The sequence below is a fragment of the Labrus mixtus genome, chromosome 22 (genome assembly GCF_963584025.1).
Source record: "Labrus mixtus chromosome 22, fLabMix1.1, whole genome shotgun sequence".
NCBI classification, from domain to species: domain Eukaryota; kingdom Metazoa; phylum Chordata; class Actinopteri; order Labriformes; family Labridae; genus Labrus; species Labrus mixtus.
In genome coordinates, this window is record NC_083633.1 from 7,681,101 (window position 1) to 7,704,418 (window position 23,318).

At 44.3% G+C, this 23,318-nt stretch overlaps 2 protein-coding genes across 5 annotated transcripts in view; one reads left to right on the forward strand and one right to left on the reverse strand.

Moving 5' to 3' along the window:
* Window positions 1-3,678: 3,678 nt before the first annotated feature.
* Window positions 3,679-12,386, reverse strand: samm50l (sorting and assembly machinery component 50 homolog, like). Its single transcript, XM_061029578.1, has 15 exons — window positions 12,221-12,386; window positions 11,169-11,282; window positions 10,551-10,652; window positions 10,344-10,431; window positions 9,327-9,433; window positions 8,969-9,099; window positions 8,571-8,658; window positions 8,268-8,396; window positions 8,087-8,158; window positions 7,343-7,429; window positions 6,998-7,068; window positions 6,730-6,797; window positions 5,191-5,337; window positions 4,941-5,082; window positions 3,679-4,647 (listed from the first exon to the last, which is right to left on the reverse strand). The coding sequence occupies exons 1-15, from the start codon at window positions 12,239-12,241 to the stop codon at window positions 4,602-4,604; spliced, it is 1,413 nt and encodes a 470-aa protein (XP_060885561.1). The 5' UTR covers window positions 12,242-12,386; the 3' UTR covers window positions 3,679-4,601.
* Window positions 12,387-14,972: 2,586 nt separating this feature from the next.
* The window catches only part of scube1 (signal peptide, CUB domain, EGF-like 1), a 96,193-nt gene continuing 87,847 nt past the window's right edge, over window positions 14,973-23,318 (forward strand). For 2 of the 4 annotated variants that reach the window (XM_061029720.1, XM_061029722.1), the window contains exons 1-2: window positions 14,973-15,186; window positions 17,989-18,114. In XM_061029720.1, coding sequence (XP_060885703.1) covers window positions 15,099-15,186; window positions 17,989-18,114 — 214 coding nt within the window. In that variant the 5' untranslated portion in view covers window positions 14,973-15,098. The remainder of the gene's footprint in view (window positions 15,187-17,988; window positions 18,115-23,318) is intronic. The other 2 variants (XM_061029721.1, XM_061029723.1) reach the window with 1 other exon arrangement.

Below are 23,318 nucleotides of genomic sequence, written 5' to 3' on the forward strand. Positions count from 1 at the left end.
TCATTGAAAATGATCAAAGCCACGCCGGAAGCGGCTTTTGTCTTTCTGAATCTTCTATTTATATAATCCTCTGTCTGAATTGTTGGATAAAATTGAGGACAAAATATTTTAAGATCACATAACCTTAATGTCGCCAACCTCAGACATCCTTTAGCCCATAAAACAAACCTCAGCCTCTTATAGATGCACAAAGTGACTGGACCCTACACTAAGTATCAGTGTGATTATAAGCATTTTGTATCATTTCTAAACAATATTCACTCGTATTGTATTCAGTATTATATTTTGGTCCACACCTGAAGATTTCATGTTTGAGTTGTTTTTCTTTTCCACTTTTTAACATTTGAAATAACTGGACAAAATACAAAAACTGGTGCAACAGTGGTTGGTGCGCGTGCCCCATGTACGGAGCGGCCGGTCCAGGTTTGAATCCGACCTGTGGCTCTATTCCTGCATGTCAGTCATTCTCCCCTCTCTCTCTCTGATTTCTAGATGGTCACATCTCATCTCACATTTTCGACCCACTTATCAGAATCAGAATCAGAAATAATTTATTAATCCCAGAGGAAAATTCGGAAAAATATTAATCAAATAGAATAGGAATATAAGTAAGGTTTCAATAATAGGTACAATAAATATTTACACGAATAAGAGTAAGGTGGAATATATATACAAACATTTTCAAGATTATTGCACTGTTTTCTTCAATATTGCACTTTGTTATCATGGACATATTATTCATTATTATTATATTGCAGTGAGAAGGACCCTCACCTGACGATTGTGGGCTGTGGGGTGGCTGGGGGCTGCAGGTAGGGAACTGGTGAGTCAGAGGGGTGGTGAACAGGGGCCATGTGAAATCTATTAAAACATAGATTCAGTTTGTTGGCCCTGTCCACACTGACCTGACACCTGTGATGGTCCTCATGCCACTCCAGACCTCCCTCATGTTGTCCTTCTGTAGGAGTCCTTGGCCTCCCTAATCTTCACTTTCAGGACCCCCTGTATAGTTCTCACCTCCTCTTGATTTCCATCTCTGAAGGATGGCCTTGATTACCTTTTGTTATCCATGGCTTGTTGTTTGAATAACAAAGGCCAGTCCTTGCTGGGACAGTGCAGTCCACACAGAAGTTGATGTAATTGGTGATGTCCTCTCCATGGACATCACATGTCCTCCACCCCTCCAGTGTGATATAGGCCACCTCTGACCATCTCCTCACTTTCTTCTTGGTTGCAGGCAGCCTTTTAACCATAGGCACATGGCAGGGGGTGAGGTGAATCAAGTTGTTGTCTGACCTTCCCAGGTGGGGGGTGGGAGAGGAGCCATATGCGTCCTTTACATTGACATACAGCAGGTCCAGGGTCCTCTCTCCCCTGGTTGAGCAGCTGACAAACTGTAATGTTATGCATCCAAGGAGAGACACATTCAATGTGTAACTCCACTCTCCTCAGTTAAAAACATGAACAGAACTAAACAAAACAGAACTGTGATTACATGACGCACACACACATTCCAATCTGCACATCGCACTTTGACACCTTGGACACTTTGACACACTGACACTTTACACTGTTTACATTATTCTATATTCTATATTTTGTATATTCAAATATTTCTTTTTGAAATTTTACATTATATTTCTATTTTACTGCATATGTGTGTATTAGTAATTTGAGTGTTATTGCATGGCCTTGTGGAACAGTCTTTACATTTCACTGCACATCTGTATGAGCATGTGACAAATAAAAATCTTGAATCTTGAATCAAATGAAAAATGAAAATGTCTGATGGTGAGTAACATTAACCAAGCAAAGTAAAGGCTAAATTAACTCAATCTAGATCAAAGACTGAACAAACACTGAGTGTGTTAGAGTCCAGCACATTTCTATTTACTACATATTTGGCAGGTTTAAGGACCTAAGGTTGACTTGGACTCAGAGATCCTTCTGAAAAATAGCTTTTTTAAAAAGGTCCACAAAGTTCTTCTGCGTAATCAAAACTTTTTCTTTTTAAGGTGAAGACAAACTTCTCAGACATTTTTATTTCATTTTTTCCTCCTCTTTTACAACTCCTGCTCCGTGCAGCGTTCATCTGCAGCACACCTGTTCCGACTCCCACACAGAACGAGATCTGACCAAACACTCATCTAGCACCATCCACACTCAACTGCCCCGCGCAGGTTCACCCGGAGCAAAGTTTCTAACTGTGTGCTCACAAAACAACCTGCAGCGAGGTCAGAAACACACACACACACACACACACACACACACACACACACACACACACACACACACACACACACACACACACACACACACACACACACACACACACACACACACACACACTTGTTCATGTTATCTAGAATGAAAAGTGCTGTTGCCTTTACTAAAACATCTCAGACTGTTGCCTGTAAAACGCTGATAACTTCCTAGTTCAGTTGGATGTCCCCAGTGGTGTAGTGTAGGGTATACTTATTTTTCTGTCTCCATAGATTATACCCACTTCTAAATCTCCTCTGATTCACACCATTGATTGACTGACTATATTCAGTAGTATGCTGCATTTTGTTCCCAGGATGGTGAAGGGATGACCCTCACTACTCTGTCTCTGATTTGCAAGTACGCGCTAACTTCATCTGCAAGAATAATCTCACATGTCATTGTTTATAATAGAGGCCGTTTATACTCTGCTGGCCGGACACTTATGGGTAAAAATTAAGAGTATACCCACGTCTTTAGGCACCACTGGATGTCCCTCAACGTAAACCTGTTCTTAAATCACTCATAATGTTCCTTATCTACTGCTTTGATTTAACTGCTGCTAAACATTCAAATGTTCTTAGTTGTTGCTGCAGGTATGACAGATCTGGTCTTAACCATCCAGTGATGATTCCAGAGCCTGTCGGGGGCCAAAATCAATGCTGGAGGGCCCTCCAACCAGCGTTCTTAACCATCATGTCCGCCAGCCGACGATTACTCCTCCAGCTTCTTTCCTCTCTCCTGTAGACGGATCGTTCCTCTTCTTTTGTCTTTGTTGACTTTCTTTCACAAACTTTGGCTTTCACAGCAAGAACGCAAGAGACGCTTAACAGGGCAACGAGAGTGAGGGCTGTTGGACGAGGGAGGGGACCCCTTAGGGAGGTTTCCTACTGTCATTGCAAAATGTGAACATTTTAGGACACTCCTTTTGGTTTAAAGTCTGTGAGCCCTCAGGGGCCTCCTATACTGGTCTGGGGCCCCAAGCACGTTGCCTACCTTGCCTGTTGACAAGCAGCGCCTCTGTAACCATCTTGCTCAGTCAAGGTTCATAAAAAAGACTTGATCCTGACGGATATGTTTTTTGTTTTCGACAGATACAGATTGAGAAGAAAATATCACAGATAACTGATATAGCAGCCTTGCACATGGTTTTTGATTTAGATTTATCTTTGCAATAAACAACAAGCTACCTCAAGCATCTACTCTCACTGGATTTATTTTTCAGATGAAGCCTGCACACCTGACGACCTGTACCTGTACTTTCCCTGCGCTCAAGACAAAAGGACAGCGGAGAGCTTAGAGGGCTACTCTGAGTTTCAAGACCACATTTTAGAGATGGAATTCTCAAATGAATCACCGATACCTTTTTTAATTGTTGAAACATGTGTGCTTTAGAAAAAGGATGCAGAGAGGAGCCAAGGGGAGCAGCTGTGATTTATTTGTGAATGAATTTGACAACATCAAAAAGAAGACTAACGGTAAGAGCACTGGTGGTGGATGTTGCTCAGGAGGAGGTGGTGGGGCGCGGGATGAGCTTCCTACCTAACACCGCTGCATGCCTGAGAGATTAACCTGCCGTTTTCCACATCAGACATTAAAATAATGGACAAAAACGACCTCCAGTTTTGGATTCCGACTCTCTTCCAAGCGGGCTAGTTTGACTAAAAAGTGCTGGTTTCTCTCGGTTTATTATCCGACTGTTGCTGTAACACTCACACACACACACGGGACAACGTCGGGACAGAAGACCGTGTGGAGTCCAGTTTACTGTCAACACAAATAAGAGGTGCTCCTGGATGAGACGCAATCCTAAAAAAGGCAAACGGAAAACAATCCCCAAAATCTCAAACATTCAGGAAAATAATTTACTAAGGGGGCGAAATCACTCGTAGGTGACTCCCTCAAAGACGAGGCGCCATGTGCTGCAGAAAACACTCAAAGAAAGAGGCTTCAACTAAAAAAGAAAGCATAATTCTGAAGTCTGTCCAAAGAGAAAAGGCTCTGATATGCTGCTTGAAGGTTCACCGTGATTGTATTTTGCCTTAGATGTCGTCATTTCTTGTGTTTGCTGCTATCGAGCTCAATCTGTTACTCAGTTGAAAGGCCGTTCAGTTTGTAGTGTAAAAAGTTTCTCTAGTTTTAAGGAAGCAGCTCTGGCACTGTGTTGTTCTAAAGTGGTGCGTGTCGAAGGAGGAGGAGGAGGAGGAGTCAGGCACCTTTAACCAGGACATACTGTAGGACCCATGCTAGTGTGACACACTCGAAAAACAAGTTACAGGTGATAAACAAAAAGACGATCTCCCTTTTCTCGCATCATGGCCTCTGCTGGAGTGATGAGGTCACAGGAAGCGGATTCCTGCTCCGAACTGGACGCCGTCACATATCCTGAAAGAGGGGGAGGAGGAACACGGTCAGACAATTATTGATGTTAAACGCGGGGGGTCATAAGTAGCATTCAGGGGCGCCCCCCTCAGATCCTCTGGTTCTTCTCTTTAAGCGCTACAGAGCAGAACGAAAACATTTGGTGATGCGTTCTGACACGGTGGAAAAGACTCCAAGAGGATCTGAGAGGAGCTGAGAATATTCCAAAAGCCGGGGGGGGGGGTTACATCGCTACATTATGGTGCAACCTAGTGTGAGTGCACCCTTTAGTGTGTTATTGAAGAGCCGCTGTGTACCTGTCTCCACTCTGAACTCCCATGGGCACGCAGTAGTTGAGCTCCAGTCTGGCGATGTTTCCGAGCCGCAGCACGATGCCCGCTCCGTACGACCAGCGGATACACTCAGCCAGCTTCTGAAGGTGAGCCCGGGGACCGTCACCTGCACACAAACCACAACGTTAGGCGTCACCACATACCAGAGAGGAGTGACTCACACCAGCTCCTCCCTGAATCTCTGAATCGTTGCTCATCATTTGTAAACACCCACCATAGTTGAGGTTGCAGAGGTTTCCTGCGTTGAGGAAGAAGTGTGTTCTGAAAAGGTCTCCGAAGCCCCCCTTTCCTGGTCTGAAGGGCAGCGGGGTGTAGAGGTGAAGACCTCCAGCCCAGTAGGCCTCTCCACCCAGGTAGTCCCCTGAAACACACAAACACACATTAAGATGCAAAACTCCGCTACATAAAGGGGCACAAAGACATCTGTTTGATGTGATTAAGTCCTTACATCTACTGGTTTTTCTAACACTCACATAACTTCTACTTTTAACCTTCATTTACAGTTTCTTATATATGATTCAAAGACATGTTTGAGTTACTCGTCTTCTTGTCTGATGTGGAAACAGACAGGAAACATGGGGAGAAATGCAACAAAGGCTTCCTGCTGGAATCCTGTCGGGGTCGTTGCATTCATGTGTTTTCTGTGTTTCTCACCATTTGTCCCACAGATACTGGATTAGTCCTGATGCTTTTAGTCGTGTGGTTAGACCAAATGAACGCCTACAGGGAGGGACTCACACTGCCTTGATGTCCACAACATTTAATTAACCCACCTTCTGAGATGGGTTGATTGATAGATATTTCACATTTGGGTTGCAGAAGGATAAATTAGTGCATGCAAATGAGTAAATCATTGAATTTAAATGGAGCGATGCAATCCTGCACTATATATCAGACATTTCATTCTAACACCCTAAAAATGAATTTTGTGTTGTTTAAGCGTTAAGTATGTCCTCCTTCTAACTTTAGATTCTGCTCCTGAATGCTCTGGATTTGTTTGGACCACAGAAGGTAGACGGTTTTAAGGCGACCCCCACAAAGCCGTTTTGGACGCCCCTCGGTTTGCCAGATATGAGAGCAGTTATCAGGTCAAACCAACAGGTGTTGCAGCGATGGAAGCGGGCAAGAGAAGTGGTTCAGATAGAAGTGATTGTACCCGACCTAAAAAGCCTCTGCATGTTTCTTTTTTTTTTCTTTTGGGGCTTTTTGTGCCTTTAATTGAGCTATAGGACAGTGGATAGAGTTGGAAATCAGGGAGAGAGAGTGGGGAATGACATGCGGGAAAGGAGCCACAGGCTGGATTTGAACCTGGGCCGCCCGCTTGGAAGACTACAGCCTCCGTACATGGGGCGCGCGCACTAACCACTGAGCCACCAGCACCCCGCCTCTGCATGTTTCTGATAAGCACCACGAGCAGAAACGTGCTCAAACTAGGATCAATGTTGGAGATGCTTTTGAAAAATGGAGAGAGGTTAGAACACAGAAAGGTTTACAGACCGATGCAGAGCTGGATAAACACTGAAGCTTCAGTGTCCACCACATGGTGACCTGAGTGAGCATCGACTCTAGAGAAGAGGGGGCGGGGGGAGACAGCTCTCTACAGTGTTTAGAATTTGGACTACAGTACTCATTTCAAACACTAGGTGACAGTTACATTTTGCTCCTTTAAAATAGTACTTTTTAAAATAATTTTGGGAATTCAAGTATTGTTACGTTTTAAGATGCAAATAACATCCATCCATTTTCTTTGTACCTTCACTCTGTGGCCCGATGCTGTACATCCCAAACCCTCGAACACTGGTGGGACCTCCGAGGTAAAACCTGAAAAAATACAAAAACTTTCATTAAACCATCCACCTAGAGTGCAGTCTCAAAATCCTTGCCAATCATGAATCAGTTAGTAGTCAATACGTTCTGATTTTTAAAGTAATCTTTGTATTTTGGAGAGAAATCCCTATAAATCAAGGTCAGCAGTATCTGCCTATGTGTCTGTTAACAGCTGTGGGGTGAATCAGGTGTACCTGTCAGCGATGCAGGACGGCTGTCCTCCGATTGGACAGAGCATCCCGCCCCACAGAGAGGCAGACAAAACCTGAGAGACACAGAACGATCCGGTTATATACACAAAGTCTTCAGTGTTTGGTCAAACTCACGTCGTGGTGCTTTATCGCCCCCTTGTGGTCACTTTATTCAACTGAAATGTCAAGTGTGACTGTGCAAGAACAACAAATAGAATCTGTTTGCAAAGCTTCAAGAGTTGCGACAAACACCCTCAGGCCCCGTTTACCAAAACAGCCGAGAACAAAAAAAAACAGCCGACCACGATCTTGGTTCTAGTTTGAAGAAGAACGTTTTGTTTGTCCTACCGAGTCCCAGAAGAGTCGTCTGTTGAGCTGCAGCTCAAAGTCCTCCTTCAAGAAGCTGGCGTCTCCTCCTGTGTACCCGGCGAGTTCCTGCAAAGCAAACACGAGAAAGACAAAATAAATAAAAGACTGGAGCTTAAAGTTAGGGCTGGGGCAGGTATGGACCAGCTCCTAGTTATGCTGCTACAGACTTAAACTACCAGGGTCATTGGCACCTTGAGCTCCTATCTCTCCCTAATGGTTTGTTATTCTTTTTTTTTTCAATAACAACTTTATTTAAATTTACAAACAGTATAACACAACCAAAAGGACTCAAATCAACCACTACAAAAAAACAAATCAAAACAGACAATACAAGTAAAACCAGACAAAGCAAATCAAATAAGACCCCATTTCCTCATCATGCTCATTTCAAGGTTTTATTAATCTGCCAGAGTCCATTAAATTTAAATCTAGCCTCAGTCTGACTGGGAATGTCCAGTGCCCGTATTCAGTCCAGAGTGCTTCCAATTCAGGTAAGAGAATCCTTTTGACAACAAATCAAGACTCTCCGCGGGGAGCTAGTCTTGATTTGTTATTCTGATCAAAACTAACAAAGTCATTCAGGTTTCTTTTCCTGAGTTTGTTCCTGCAGACAGCTCTTTTGTTCTCTCACTCAGCACTCACATTTCACTTTAATCAACTGAACAACGTGGAAACATTGTAAACATTTAGAAGATTATAAACATGACGGTTTCTAACACCCACCTGGTTGATCCGCAGTAAGGCACCTCTGTTGGGGAAAATAGCCGAATTCCTCGAATCGACTGACACGGTGTGCTGCAGAGAGACAGAAGCCAAACTTCATGAACATGAAACGGAGAGAGGACATCAATCAAAAGCTGTTATGTGTCTGTGAAGGAGCTAGAGAAACGCCTCCGCGTCGTACCGAGAGGGCGGATTTCAGCGAGTGTCCGCTCTCCTCTCGAACGGCGAAGGAAGCGCTGCGAGCGAGGCAGCCCAGCTCCCGCCACACGCCCTCCCACTTCAACGTGTGGTTGGTCGGCCCCAGAGGAAACTGCAGCAGGACGGGAGGAGGAAGAACTTTCAAAAGTTAGTGAATTAACACGCACTCATCAAGTCTTTCTCTCTCTCTCTCTCTCGTTGTCTGTACAAATGTAAAAGTGTGTCTGCTTCATTCAATTAGGATCCCACTCTCTCTCTCATCACACACACACACACACAGTCTTACGTTTAGCTCTGCAGACATGCCTCTGTCCGTCTCTTTTAAGGAGCTCCAGGGGAACTGACCGGTGACTTTGTACATGTTGAGAGTGAGGCTGAAAGAGAAGACACAGGACTTAAAAATGGTTCACCTTGATGGTGAATGCATGCTAACACTCGCCGCTAAGATTTGAAACTTGAAAGCACCATAAACAGACAACTCAGGTAATTATCTAAGGGATCTGCATTGCAAGAATTCAAATCTTAGTGAGTGTGTTCATTCTCATTTCTAGTCAAAAATATCTCAAGAATCTTTAAGATCAGGAGGATTTCTGAATTCTCTTAAATCTTTCAGGAGTGTGTATTTAAAAACAGATTAAGAGATGTGGGTCCATTGTGAGTTCAGTATTTGTGTTCTTCACATACTTGCGTTCAAAGTGTCCGGGCTGGGGCTTGAAGAAGGACAGGCCGTACGACGTCTCCTTGGTCCCGTAGGAGAACTGGAAGGTGAGTTTCTCAGCTCGACCCAACATGTTGGGCAACTTCAATCCCAGAACCTGTTGGACGAAAACACTGTGAGCTCAGTGTGTGGTCATAAAAGGATGACTGATCAGAGCCCAGAAATATCTGATTTTATTCATAGTTTAATTGACTTATAGATCGATGTTTAAGGCCCCTCCATCTCCTGAAGAATGCACTCAAGCTTCTTAGCAATCCCAGTAAAACAGATGGAAACATGGCTGACATGAATTATATATACATGTGAGTGATGTTGTTCTCTCACCATGCTTCCTTCATTGTTGCCGACCATGGTGTTGTAGCTTCCTGTCAGCCTCTTGACCTCCGTCACCTCGAAAGTCACATCAAGACCGTTCGGCAGAGCGTCCTTACCTGAGGAGAGAGAACCAACCAATCAGGGGGGAGAGAAAACAGACAACTTTTTTCCAGCATAGTCACTCAAGTAGACAGCTTTTAAAGGAGCAGTATGTAACTCTGACACCTAGTGTTTAAAATTGGTACTGCAGTCTAAATTCTAAACATTGTAGAGCGCTGTCTCCCCCTGCCCCCTCCTCTCTAGAGTCGATGCTCACACAGATCACCATGTGGTGGACACTGAAGCTTCAGTGTTTATCCAGCTCTGCATCAGTCTGTAAACCTTTCTGTGTTCTAACCTCTCTCCATTTTTCAAAAGCATCTCCAATATTGATCCTAGTTTGAGCACGTTTCTGCTCGTGGAGCTTATTAGAAACATGCAGAGGCTTTTTAGGTCGAGTACAATCACTTCTATCTGAACCAGTTCTCTTGCCCGCTTCCATCGCTGCAACACCTGTTGGTTTGACCTGATAACTGCTCTCATATCTGGCAAACCGAGGGGTGTCCAAAACGGCCGTGTGGGGGGTCGCCTTAAAACCGCCTACCTTCTCTGGTCCAAACAAATCCAGAGCATTCAGGAGCAGAATCTAAAGTTAGAAGGAGGACATACTGGCTGCTGCATCAGTGTTTCCCCTACCATTATATTGGGGGGGCGGCCCGCCCCCATTGCATTGTTGTCAGAGAAGCCAGCACTTCAACATAGCATGTTTCCTTAATGTCTGATCATATAGTGAGGTCACTTTATCATTTCACTCACTACACATCTCACTGATTGCTCCTTTAACTCACATTAAAAGATGCATATGCTGTAATTACAATCTGAGCTCCAGAGCAGGTCGGTAATCCACAACACTCTCTGAGATAACTTTTGGTTTTAGTAAACGTAAAGTGATTGTATCGTGTTGTGCTTCTTCTCTGAACGAGTTACCTTCAGACGTGTCAATAAGAACCTCCACATCCTTGAAGATCCCGAGGCGGAGCAGCTTCTGTCTGGCCACGTGAGCTTTCTTCATCACCTGTGAACATGACATGAAACAGAACTCTACACTTAGGAACCCTCGTCTTCTTTACTTTAAACACAACTCAGAGAGATGACTGTGACGCCGTAATGAGCGGTGCAGTCTGAAATACGTACATCGATCAGGTTTTTGGCATGAAAAACATCCGAGATCTCGTAGCCCAGCAGGTCCTCTTTAGTTCTCCCAAGACCCTGGATGTTGACGTGTTGGACGACCACCTGAGAAAAAAAGTTTTACTTTAACACCTCTCGGCTGCAGAAGCACGGCACAGCGGGAGCTCCACATACACACACATTCAGACTTCTTCCCCCCGTTACAGCTCCTTGACATCCAGATTGAAGGCGAAACGTTACAGGGGCGTAAATATGACTTCTTGAAACGGCCGTCTGGACGGGGCTACAGTTTACTATCAAATATTTTAGACCATACATCCATATTTGTACGATTTTTCCCCCAGGTTCAGAACCTCATGAGATTAATTCTTTTAGAATTCAGAAAGTGAAACTTGCAAACCAAAATGGTCACAGACATTTTGTTACTCATTGATCAAATTAAAGTAAGACTTGGGATCCCTGGAAACTCCCAAGGGCCCCTGGAGGTCAGCGGACCCCCCCGGAAGAGCAAAATAAACTTCAGGTCAAATTTGTCAAATGTGAAACCTGTTATATTACACCGACCATCCTGAACCATCTTGAACTTGTTCACTATTCTCTTTCGCCGCTTTGAGCACTCACATCTTTGTTTTCTAGGATCTCCTGCTTGCTCTCCTGCTCCAGGTCCGGAGTCTCCATCAAGTCATCCGGGTTAACTCCCAAATCCCGGCCATGCATCGGGAGAGGATCCAGACTCTGCACGGGTGATAAGAACAAAACTGTTAATTCATGATTTCACACCATTTCAAGTTAGCTATTTAACTACCCTGAGGTTAACTGGTGTGAGTTTAGTGTGGGAAAAAATGCTCTTTACATAAAAACTGGAGATACACATTAAAACTGTTAGCTGTTATTATTTATTTCACTTCATATCATGTAGGTCTAATTTGCACCCCCTTTTTCTAAATGTTTCCAAATTGATGGAGATGTTTTCTTCATTTGCTTGTGTTTTCTTGAAATGCCCTGCATGCATTGACCCCTCAGGGCCACCGTAGAGGTATGATTAGATAACACCTAACAACTCCTAGACAACGAGCATAATAAAAAAAAAGTACGATTAGCACATTTAAAGGGCAGGGGCCGCAGTCAGGGAAGAGAAAGGGCAGGACAGTTAATGGGTGGGAGTGTCTAATGTCCTACGACCAGTGAAAGTCACTTCACGTTACACGGCGAGTCACTCGAGAGGGGTCGTCTGGTCTTTCTTATCACAATACTTAAAGTTCTGATATAAACTGATAAATGGTGAAAGGACACCGTGTTTGGCCTTAAAGTGGCTTTTTAAATACCGTAACAAAAAGCCAAATGTTCACTAAAATGTCCCTAACTCGAGGATATCGAGGCATGCAGACAAAAATGTGCCTGTGTCTGAATTTGAAAATGCCGCCCTGACTGAAATGCTTCTTGTAATTAAACGGAAAGCAGGCTAACATACTTTATCAGGCTACAATTTTCCACTTTAAACTTCATTTCCACCTTCGCTTTTCTTTATTGTTCGTCTTTCTCTTTCTCTTTGTGTAAGTGTACATCGAGTACAGGCGCTGGTGAGTCTGCAGCACTGACTGACGTTTTCAACAGGGAGGTCATGGTCAATAATCCGCAGAAAAGGACAGGTGCGTGGGAGAAAACCGAGTTACCTTAGCATGAACAGTCCCCATGGCAACTACCCGCTCCTCAAAGCCGCTTCAATCCGGATGGAATGCTCTGTTTGCGGCAGAAAACTGATAGATGACAGCGGCTAGTTTCTCCAGTACCAATCCCCCTTCAAGGGAGACGCCATGACAGTTGGTGAGGTCTTGTGCTGCGTTCAGGTACAGCACGTAATTTACTCAAACTCTACCATTGCCGTACGTTTTCCATTCTTCTTCTTCTTTTCCCATGGCGTTGTCTGCATTTATATGCAGATTTATCTCGTCAGAATAAATAGTTACCACTCTTTCAAGACATTTAAGCTGCAAAGTGTGAAAAATGTAATATACTCCTGTTTTATTTGATCTATAAAGCGAGTTAAGCTTCAGGAGGCTAGCAGTAGTTGCCCCGATACCATCAAAACAACTCGTATAAACACGAGATGGTCATCTTTGTACTATTTTAAATATTAAACGAAGGCGAAAAAGTGGCACCTGATGAGTGTAATAGCAAGTAACTAAGATGACACTGTCAAAACCAACATTCATTGTGTCTTTAAGGCATCACCCTGACTCCTCTCTGTGATTGGATATAAATCAGAATGTACTGAAGTGGGCGTGGTGGGGCTAACGTTGTCATGGCACAATTTCTCCGGCAGAAGGCGCTGTTTCTCTTGTTCGCCAAGGCTGCATGTGAAACAAAAAACGCCCAACAATCTCGTGTTGATATAAATACCTAAAGGCCAATAAACAACGCAATTCATGAAAAATGTAGCTAAAATAAGATGTTATTTGCATTTGGCTCCTTTTTGGCCCTGGTGCGTTGTATTAGTAGGCTAAATATTAATGGGGTTGTGTGTTTTTTATTTTTTTTTATTATTAATATATTTACAGAGCCGCTGAAGTCCCAAAAAGTAAAAAAGAATACTTGTGTGCAAAAGGTAGGGCCTCCTCAGATATTGAAGATACTGCAGCATGATTCACGAATATTGGCCACATGTTAAGAATATATTGAGATATTGAACTGGAAAATAGAGGCAAAAATTAAGAGAAATGGAGCCCTGCCGTTGAGAATAAATCTTTTATTTTGATGTCTAAGTAGCCAAAAAACAACTTGGACCCAGAGACAGTAGTAGGCTAGTTTATATTTATATTATTATAATTTTAGTACTACTAAACTGTACTTTAGAAAAATATATTTTGACAGTTTTTCTTAAAAAGCAATAAATAAAACTCCTCAAGTTACTTAGTTGTTTTTTTTGTCTTGCGCTGACAGAGAAAGATTTACCTTTTCTCAAACTGCAAAGTAACCTTTACAGTGAAACCACAAGGTGGCAGTATTTCTTCGTCCTTAAACCCTTAGTAAACTGGTACAGCCTGTCCTGACCATAGACTGTAAATAATGATTAACAGTCAATAATAACTCAAGAAAACTGTCAATTAGGAGAAACGTCATTTTCGTTCGTTCGACTTTTTTTACGTTCATAATTCACATTGTTATTGTGACCCCTCATGACAGAATGTTTGTGGAAAAGACAAGTTTTACTTTTTTAAGATAGAAAAATGAACCATTTAACTGTGACTTAATTTCAGTTTGTACCTTTTTAACAATCTGGTGGCCCATTTATAAACATTGTAGTGGCTCTTTGTCCGAAGAAATCAAAATAAACTTATCAAACTTAATCGAATGTCCACTGATGCATCATGGGGATGTGACGCACAGGTTAAAAGAAGTCCAATGTCCACGCAAAAGATCTGCGTTTCTCACGGTTTATTTCTTCAAAAGAAAGCAAGCAAACAAAAGAAGAAAAAAATCACGGCTCCTGCCGCCCACCCAGGTGCATGCTGGTCCTCTGCCTTCCTCTTACCTATATGACCTCAGGTGCCCACAGTGTTACCCAAATACCCAACAAAAATACTCATCATGCAAAACTACATTTACTCAATAATTAACTAGCAAAAGAAAATATTATCAAAAATATATTCTAAATAAAGAAATCGTGTAGAATAACTAAAAAAAAAACACCTATAACAATACACACATCAGTAAACTAAATACCAATCTAACAACAAATAAATAGCTCCTTCAACCCCCTAGGAACCACTGCCCTGCATCACATGGTTTGGAGATAAGGAAAGCAAATAAAACTGTAAATTAATTTAATTATTTTTTCTTACAGGGATCCAAGACAATATCGGCACATCGATGGTTTTGGCTGCAAAGCTCCAAATTTAGATTTATAGTTACTAAAATCCAAACTTCAGATCGGTTATTCTCACACAACCCAGTCTGAACTTCCCCTCTCCATCCAGTAGGTGGCGGTGTGCACCTTTTTACAATGTCATGTAAAAACGAACGCTGCACATTTTACACTTCTGCTAAGTTAACACAGTCTTAATGTGTTTTTGTTTGTGGGAATGAAAATGTTTTGAGGAGAGACTGTGGGGTGTCGGGAGTCTAAAGAAGTCGCAGTAAAGTTTGCAAATGTTTCAGTATCGTCCGAGTCAGATTGAAAATATCGATACAGTCGATGTTAATAAAAAACAAGATCTCGATGGTTCACAGTTTTCAGTTTAGTTGAGATCTGAATCTCCATCATGAGGCTCTTTCATTGAACACTTCTCATCTCTCTCTCTCTCTCTCTCTCTCTCTCTCTTCCCTCTACCGGCACAAACAAGCCAATCAGAGGGCTCCTCTCTCTCTCCCTCTCTCTCTCTCTCTGCCAGTCCACCTCCTCTCCTATCAGAGACACACACACACATACACACACACACACACACACACACACACACTCTGTCTCTCTCTCTCTCTCTCTCTCTCACACACACACACCCACAGTCCAAACCCCCAGAAAAGCCCTGCTGAATCCTCACACCGTCTGTCAGCATGGGGAGCGCTTGTTTTTCCCGGGACGTTTGTTTGTTTATCCTCCTCATAAATACTTGCAGGGTGATGGGGGATGTCGGACCCGCAGGTAAGAGCTCCCCTTTCCTCTCTGTCTGTCTTTGGCTTTGTTGTCAGCCGTTAAATGCACTTTTTTAAAATATATATATAGTGGCGTCAGAGTCACCGGCTTCAAGGAGAAAATGATGGAAACCGGACCGGGACACTAAAGAAATAGTTGAGATTTATCTAACACCATAAAGTTAATTTTGTTCATCTTAAACTTTTCATTGAGTCAACAATGCATGCTGCAAGGTCCTTAAATGATATTGTAATGCACATGGAGCTTTTCGATGCATCAGAGAATTGTGCAAAAATACATTCAATGAAGCCGAAAAGTCACAAATGCCGCTGAAAACGATAATTCCGTAAAAATAATCTTGCTTTATTTGACTGTAAGTCTTTGCAGGAGTTTTTTTTTTTTGTTTGTTTTTTTTGTGCACATTCCCCCCTTAAAAGCTATTTGTGATGCACATGCTGATCTCCAGTCCGTTTCCCCCAGCCTCCCAGACTTCACTGTAACTTCTGTTTCCTGCGCGTAAAAAGGTCAATTTCACTCGGAAACCGCAGCTTGATCTCGAGGTTAAGCGCTCATTTGCTTTGATTCTGGAGTGAGAGAGCTGCCTGTTTTCATCTTTACACCCGTCAGGAAAATGGTGCTAATGATTTAGCAGAGGTGGAAGCCGCCACGGAGCACCTTGTCTCTGGGTTTTTTGGTGGCCTGTCCGCAGCTGGAGAGGAGGAGGAGGAGGAGGAGGAGGCTGTGCGTAAAATTAGGCTTACGGGGGTGGAGGTGGCAGGAGGGCCGTCAAATCCCCAGGAGGAGCAGGCAGGCAGGCAGGCAGGCAGGCAGCAGGGGCCCAATATCGACCGTGAAGCAGCAGCAGCAGCACATTGTTCAGCCTCCCACCCCTGAGAATGGGTGAGGAGTCAATATTGAGACAGTGAGCCACCATGCAGAGGAGGCTTTGTTAAAACCAGGAGCACACTGAAGATAGGGGCAACTAGGGCGAAACATTTGAGTCCGGCAGCTTTTCAAGACTCTTAACTTGTTGCTTCTCTGTTTTCACTTCAGCTCCAATAAAACACTCGCAGACTCTTTTTTTTTTTTTTTTTTTTTTTTTTTTTAACAGGAAAAATATTTATTGTAAATTCCGTTTTATCGTTTATTTATTGCCTTTATAGGGCTGAGCCGGGCGGAGGGCCAGACAGAGAGCAGGGGGCTCAACCACAGGCAGCTTCCCGCCGGGCTGCCTGACTTAAACTCTCACACACAGTACACACACAAATAACACACACACACACACACACACACACACACACACACACACACACACACACACACACACACACACTCAGGCTATTTACACTGTGATGGAAGCAGAGGACGAGCAGAGCGGGCTCTGTGGTGATGTAAAGGTCTGCTGAACGTTAGAAATGCCAGAAAACAGGAGAGAACCAAAACATCTCTGTGTCTATCTTTGCCCCCCCACCCCCACCCCCTCATCTGTGTTTGTGTGTGTGTATGTGTGTGTGTAATTAGTTGGCCCCCTGCCCTGAGATTTAGGCCCAGGTGTGAGCGGCTCCTCTATCAATAACCTGATCAATAGAGGAGCTGTTCTCTGCATGTCGTCCGGCTGTAGACCGAACAACTTTATAGAGCTCCTCTGACAGCCTCTCATTTATCTCAAACATTTAACACAACGTCGAGGGCTGACGTTGATTTTTAAATGCTCAATCAGGCACCTTTGCATGCACATCATGAAGGGGCATTAGCAGCACTTTTCATCTCATACCCTGACCCCCCAGGAACCTGCCCCGGAACGTCAACATGTGTGACTATGCAAACCTGAAAGATTTCAGGGACAAGCTGTCCGGAATCTAGAAATGTTCAGGAGTGCGTTTGTTGAAAAACGCTGAACGGATCACTTGGAGTTTTGGCTTCTCGTTGTAGCCAGGCTGGCTCACACACTAGTTTTCGTTTGTGACGCTACCAAGTGGAAGTTTTAAATTACGTGCACAGAGATCGCAGCAGTCACGTGCAGACAGTCTATGAATTCTCCTGACTATATCCTGCTGCGTTCACACATGGTGGCTCACTAGGGAAAATTCTAGGTGGCTGGCAGTAAAAACTCCGGATAAAGACAGAGGGTCTGCGTCGGGGGAAAAAAAGTTTTTCAGGAGGTGCAGAAAAACACAAGTGAAAGTGAAAATGAGAATTTCGATCCTCAATGTCTTGCAAAGGAGACATTATTCTTTAATGAAGTGATGTCGCCTGATTTGACGACAACCTGCCCAGTAAGAGACGGCGTCTGAATACTTTTCCACCTATCATCAATCTCCCACGTCTTTCAAAATCCACATCCGTCTTTTGATTTGTGGTTAAAAGACCCTCATCTTAGATATGAGTAATCATCTTGGATTTGAGAGCTCCTTCGCACACGCAAAACACAAGAGCACATTGTTCACTTTGAGAGGAGTCTTGTTATGAGCAGTGGAGCGGGCACGTCCCTCTACATGTTGTGATATTAAACACACACATCCTCCTTTCTGGGGTTCTCCTCTCTACGCTCTAACCAGGAGGAGGAGTATGTGTCTTTTAAGTGCCAATCCGGCATCGTTTTCTTTTAGTTTTCCAAATGTCAAAAATGAGTGCAGAGAGGTCACTGGAATGATGAATGTGGGTAACCAGGGCAGGCTTCGCTGTGGTACGCAAACGAGGAGAGGAATGAGATGAGTGAGGTCGCTGAAACTGATCCAGCATGTGAGAATGTACCCAACACCTCCGTGGGGACTCCCGTCTTAATTGTGTATTGATTTGTGATGTTTTGAGCAGATGCAGATGAGTGCGCCGAGGGTTCGGACGACTGCCACATCGACGCCCTGTGCCAGAACACGCCCAAGTCCTACAACTGCATCTGCAAGCCGGGATACAAAGGAGATGGCAAGCAGTGTGAGGGTGAGTGGAAACTTTTCCCGCTTCTTCAAAACGTCCTTATTTACGTGCTCTCTCTCTCTTTGTCTCTGCGAGTCTCGCTGTTTGAAATGGCTACGATGTACTAGATGTACACAGACTTCAGATCGAGACCTTTCGGGTTGGTGTTTAAATCAACGAAGACGCACGACTGGATCAGAGATCTCAGAAGGAGCTGGTTGCAGCCTGAAGGGGGGCATTGTGGGAAACTTTTTTGAAGATGTTGTTAAGTGTTTGTTCGCCCTTGTTTAAATTCATTTGATGGCTGTTTGGACGCCAAGAAAGCAATGTTGTTGTGGCGCCGATAGACTAGATAGCGGTTATGTTGCGCGCCCCGTGTACAGAGGCGAAAGCCCTCATCCCAGCAGCCGTGGTTTGAATCCCACCTCGGCCCCCTTTGCTTCATGCCATCCCCCCGTTTTCTCTCCTCCCAATGTTTCCTGTCTCTCTTCAGCTGTCCTATCTCTAATAAAGAGAATGATAAAACTGAGAGCTGGCAATACAGCTGGACTAATTGTAACATTTTATTGAACATATTCTGGACTTGAGAACGAGATTAAATGGAGAGTCATCCGGTCAGTAGAAAAAGAGCGTCACATACAGAGGTTCGAACCCCGGCCACGACCCGTTGAGCATGTCTACCCTGAACATTTCCTGCCTATCTTCAGCTGTGCCGTCGCCATCAGTGTGACACGTTTCACTGATTTGAGTGACAGTCCAGTGACTTCCATGTTTAATGCATTCACTTTCAAAATGTGACGCCGCAACAAGATGTTTGTTCAGTGAAGATTTCAAATGTCCGGTCCTGAAAAAAAAAAATAATCATAGGTCAAAGAGGGGTCTGAGCTTCAGTCAAAGATTACCCCTGAGATGATTCCAAATGTGAGCCGTGGATTTTATACAAAGAGGGCGCTCAGGTGTCGGATGTGAACTTCAGTCCACTTCAATCACATCTGGACCCACTCTGGATGGATCAGGGTACAAGACCTATAGGCCTCCTATTCAGGCAGCTGTTCCCCCATCCCCTCATACACACACCCCATACACTCCCAGCACCCCCACCATCACCCTCTCCCCCCTCCCCCCCCGACAGGTTCTCCTAATTAACGGGGCGGAAGTGGACTGAGCGAGGGTGTTAGGGTGAGACGGGGGCAGCACCTGGCTGTGCGTTCACACCTCCACTCACTTCTGCCTCAAAGCACACCACAGCTGGAGCTCCGTCAGCTGCACACATACGCCCCCCCCCCCCAACCTTGCTCTATTATACTGGATACTAACTCACTCACACATTACACACACACACAGACTCACACATTACACATGCAGAGTGTAATCCGCTAATCTTTTACAATGTACCACATGTTCCACTGCTCAGTATGCCGTGATTGTGGGATGCTGCTTTTTATTGTTAAAGGAGTTATTTGATGTGCTCTTAAGATGTCGGTGTGCATTTTATTGTTTGCTGGTTAGAATGAGATTACAGACGAAGTATTGATTATATATTATGGGCGTTTTTTATTTTTTTTTATTTTTTTTACAGATTTTGGCTGAAAACGATCAGCTGTCTGGCAACACCGATCAAAAGTGTCCGTTGTAATAGAAGTAAAGTAGCTTGCTTTAGATATGTCGACACATTTTCAGGAGTTTTGTGAATAAGCGTGAACGCAGACAGATGCCTTTTTCTTGCAAGTCCCTTTGTAAATGTTTCAAAGTCGCGGCGAGCTGACGTGTGCATTCAGCCGGAAATATTCTGGAAATGTTACCCGGAGCGAGTGCAAACCATGACCAGCACGCTGTGACACGTGCAGCTCCATGCATGTCATATGGCCTCTGCATCGTGTTTCCAGTTCTCTTCTGCTCTTTTATTGATGCGGTGAATATGTCGCAGGCAGCACTAACATAAAGGGAAACATTTTTATTATAGCGTCAGACGCTTCTGCTCTGTCGGCCATTTCTGCGCTGTTCTAAATTCCGTCGTGTCTTGCCTCCTGAACCCGCCGCCACCCCACCCGTCCGATGGGGATAGTCTATGAGGTGCGTCAGGAAGATTCCATAACTGCTTTCTCGAAATGTTCAGGATTTTGCGTTTAAAATAAGCTTCAACCTCCGGTGTTGAAAAATGAATTTGCGATTGACCTGAGGTCAGCAGGTAGCTTGTTCCAGAGAGAAGGCCCGCAGGTAACTGAAGGCCCCCTCTCCGGACTGAGGTCATCAAGTGAAGGTCTGTTAGCCATACCCAGAGTTAGATCAGAGGGGCCGGGTTGGATTTTAGTCTGTGAGCAAAGAAAATCCTCGTATTTTGTTGACCCCTTTTTAGATGTTTGAGATTATTGGTTGTGTGATTATGCAGCTTGGATGTCCTTCCTGTTTGCCTTACAGTCTTAGATTTATTAAACTGGACAAGCTGCACCAACACACACACACACACACACACACACACACACACACACACACACACACACACACACACACACAGTCTGAAGGTGGCGTCATGACAAACAGATGCTCCTCTGTCCACCGAGGGGAGACAGAAGAAGAAGGTTGAGAGTCTTCAGGAGTGTAATCTTCCTTCTTTAAGCTGCTGTCTGTGCAGATCTGTCCTTCCAGCTTCTCTTTATTACATTGTGTGTGTGTGTGTGTGTGTGTGTGTGTGTGTGTGTGTGTGTGTGTGTGTGCGTGTACATGTGGGAGAGCTGTACTCTGAATGTCAACTTCATGACATCACTATTTTTCTGTGTACACACGTCTGCGCGTGTGTCATGCTTCCCAAACACACTGTACACTGAACTCTATCGATACTCCCCCTCCAGTGATGAGGCAACAGCCAAATGAAGACGGATGGTGGATGGGAGTTGACCCTGACCCCTGTGATTAGATATGAGCGCTGTAATTGGCCGGCTGTGTTTTCCATCAACAGGCATTACGGGCCACTTTGCCGGCCAGCCCCATTAGCGTATGGGCTATTCCTGGAAGCACCTGGAAGCAGCAGAGCGCCTGTGCTCGCTCCATCCCTCAGGTCTTCTTCTTTATTATCAGCACCGCTTCATATCAGCAAAGACTCGCTCAGCAGCGCAAAGCACGCAGTGTGGATGATGAGATTGGAAGATTTTTTTACGTCAAGATTTTACCCCGTAATCCTCAGGAGAACGTTCGATCTGTCCACACTCTCATCTCTCATTTTTCACCTTCCACTGGTGACCTCCACACGCACTCTTCATACCTCCATGTTCCTGTTTTGTTTGGCGGTGGAGCGAATGAATGTGAATAGGAGCTGGTTTGATTGCTCCTCTATCACTCTTAAAAATACAAACCTTACGATAACTTTCATATCGCCATGGAGATCAAACAACATCCTGACAAACTCGGTGTGCAGAAAGTCTCTTCTACACCACCAAAATAGAACCGGTGTCATTCTAGTGTGAATACAAAAAGTTAATCACGATGCCAAAGTCTTGACTTCAACACAAATACCACGTTTAGCATCGTTACTCGATACTGAATCAATACTGGGTCGATACTCGATAATGCATGTTCTAACATGCTGGTCTGATGTTGAAACGCTGCAACTAGTTTATATGCGAAGCTGTCATGTTTTGTCCCCCTTGGAGAGGTCTGGGTGTCTCTGAGCTGCTTGGGGAGGTTCGTAGTGTTTGCGTGCTGGTACAACACTGTCTTGTTGCACCTTTAAGCACACAGGCTTGTTAAGTCAGTGAAGGTTCACCACCATCAGCATCGACTCTAAAGGCAAAAAGAAGTCCCACAGGAGACTTTGGCAGCCCGTTCTGTTCGCTAGTGCGGGACGTGGAGATATTCTTTATGTTTAGAGAAGCCTGGCTCGTTGTTCTGCTTTTCAAAAGGGTTTGGATTTGAGTGCAGGTGACCATGGGAGATGACCTAGACTGCCAGTCTCTGCTACAACTCAGCACTACAAATTAGCAGCCCGTAGACCGCATTGTTCTGCAGGGGAGCCTTTAGTGTTAGCAGGACCTGGAGTTCTGCATTTTGGCAGATTTTAGCAGTGCTTTTTTTTTTTTTTGGTGCCAGAAGTGACCATATTTGGACAAGACGGGGAAGCTGGAGAGAGAAGGGCGGGGGGGGGGGGGGGGGGGGGGGGGGGGGGGGGGGCGTCTGCAAACGGCAAGTTATCAAAGCTTTACCGTCTGCACTGAACTAGAGTTGTCACCGGAAATTTAAAATCAAACGAGAACAATATCTTTTCTGAACAACATATTGAGGTCCAAAGCACCAGACTTGGGGTAATCTGCTATCTTAGATGGATTCATTCCGCTCCAGCTTACCCGTCTTGTGAAATAGATGTGCCGAGCGTTGTTTATTTTCAATCAGCAACGTGTACACAGTTTTGTAAGAGACTGAAGAAAACTTTGCATCTTAATGAGCACAAACACGGCCCAGAGGTTAAAGGTCAGTGACTGAATTAGCTGAGGTGACACCTAGCAGCTCCCACCTATCACTCAAAGAGGCCACGCCCCCTAATTCTACATCACTTTAAGCTTCAATGTACCCAAACCATTTTTTTGTACCAGGCTGTAAACATGTTTAGTCCTGCTGTAAAGTTCAGTGTCTTATCATGGGGCTCTATGGGGATTGACTCACTACAGGAGACAGCCTCTAGTGGCTATTTAAGGAACTGCTGGTTTTTTCAAATTCCATGTTTGCTTCATTTTCATCCAAGCAGACTGCAGCAGCACATCCATTTCATTTACACCGGTGACCATCGCTTCTCCTCTTCCACTTTATCTCCAGCTCTCCTGCGTCCTCAGAGTCTTTTTGTCAAGTCAGCGCTCTCTGAAAAATCGCTCGCTTCTGAAATCTGATCTGGCGTTTATGAAGACTGAACTCTCTGCAGACTTTTCCACGAGCTGATACCGCCGGCTCGTTATGGAAAAATGTGAACTTTTATCCCTGTGCTGTCAAATGAAGAGTATGTGGGAGGAGCTGCTCTCTGGAACGTGTGTGTGTGTGTGTGTGTGTGTGTGTGCAGAGAGTTGTCTCCCTGTTTATAGAGCGGTCTCGATGAACTGGATAGAATATAAATGCGTGCTTGTTTACCGAGTGGAGAGTTTGGAGTTATGATGAGGTGGATCAGCGTGAATCTGAGAGACTTTGCTGTGTTTTTAAAGTTCAGGGCAGAAAAACTCCGCAAGCCTTTTGGAGATTAGTGAAGGCAT

Coding starts and splice junctions, on each gene's coding strand:
- samm50l (XM_061029578.1), bottom strand. CDS start 12,241: ATGGGGACTGTTCATGCTAAG. Junction 9,434..10,343: donor TCTTATTGACACGTCTGAAG/GTAACTCGTTCA, acceptor CTCTCTCCTCAG/GTAAGGACGCTCTGCCGAAC. Junction 7,430..8,086: donor CCTTACTGCGGATCAACCAG/GTGGGTGTTAGA, acceptor TTTGCTTTGCAG/GAACTCGCCGGGTACACAGG.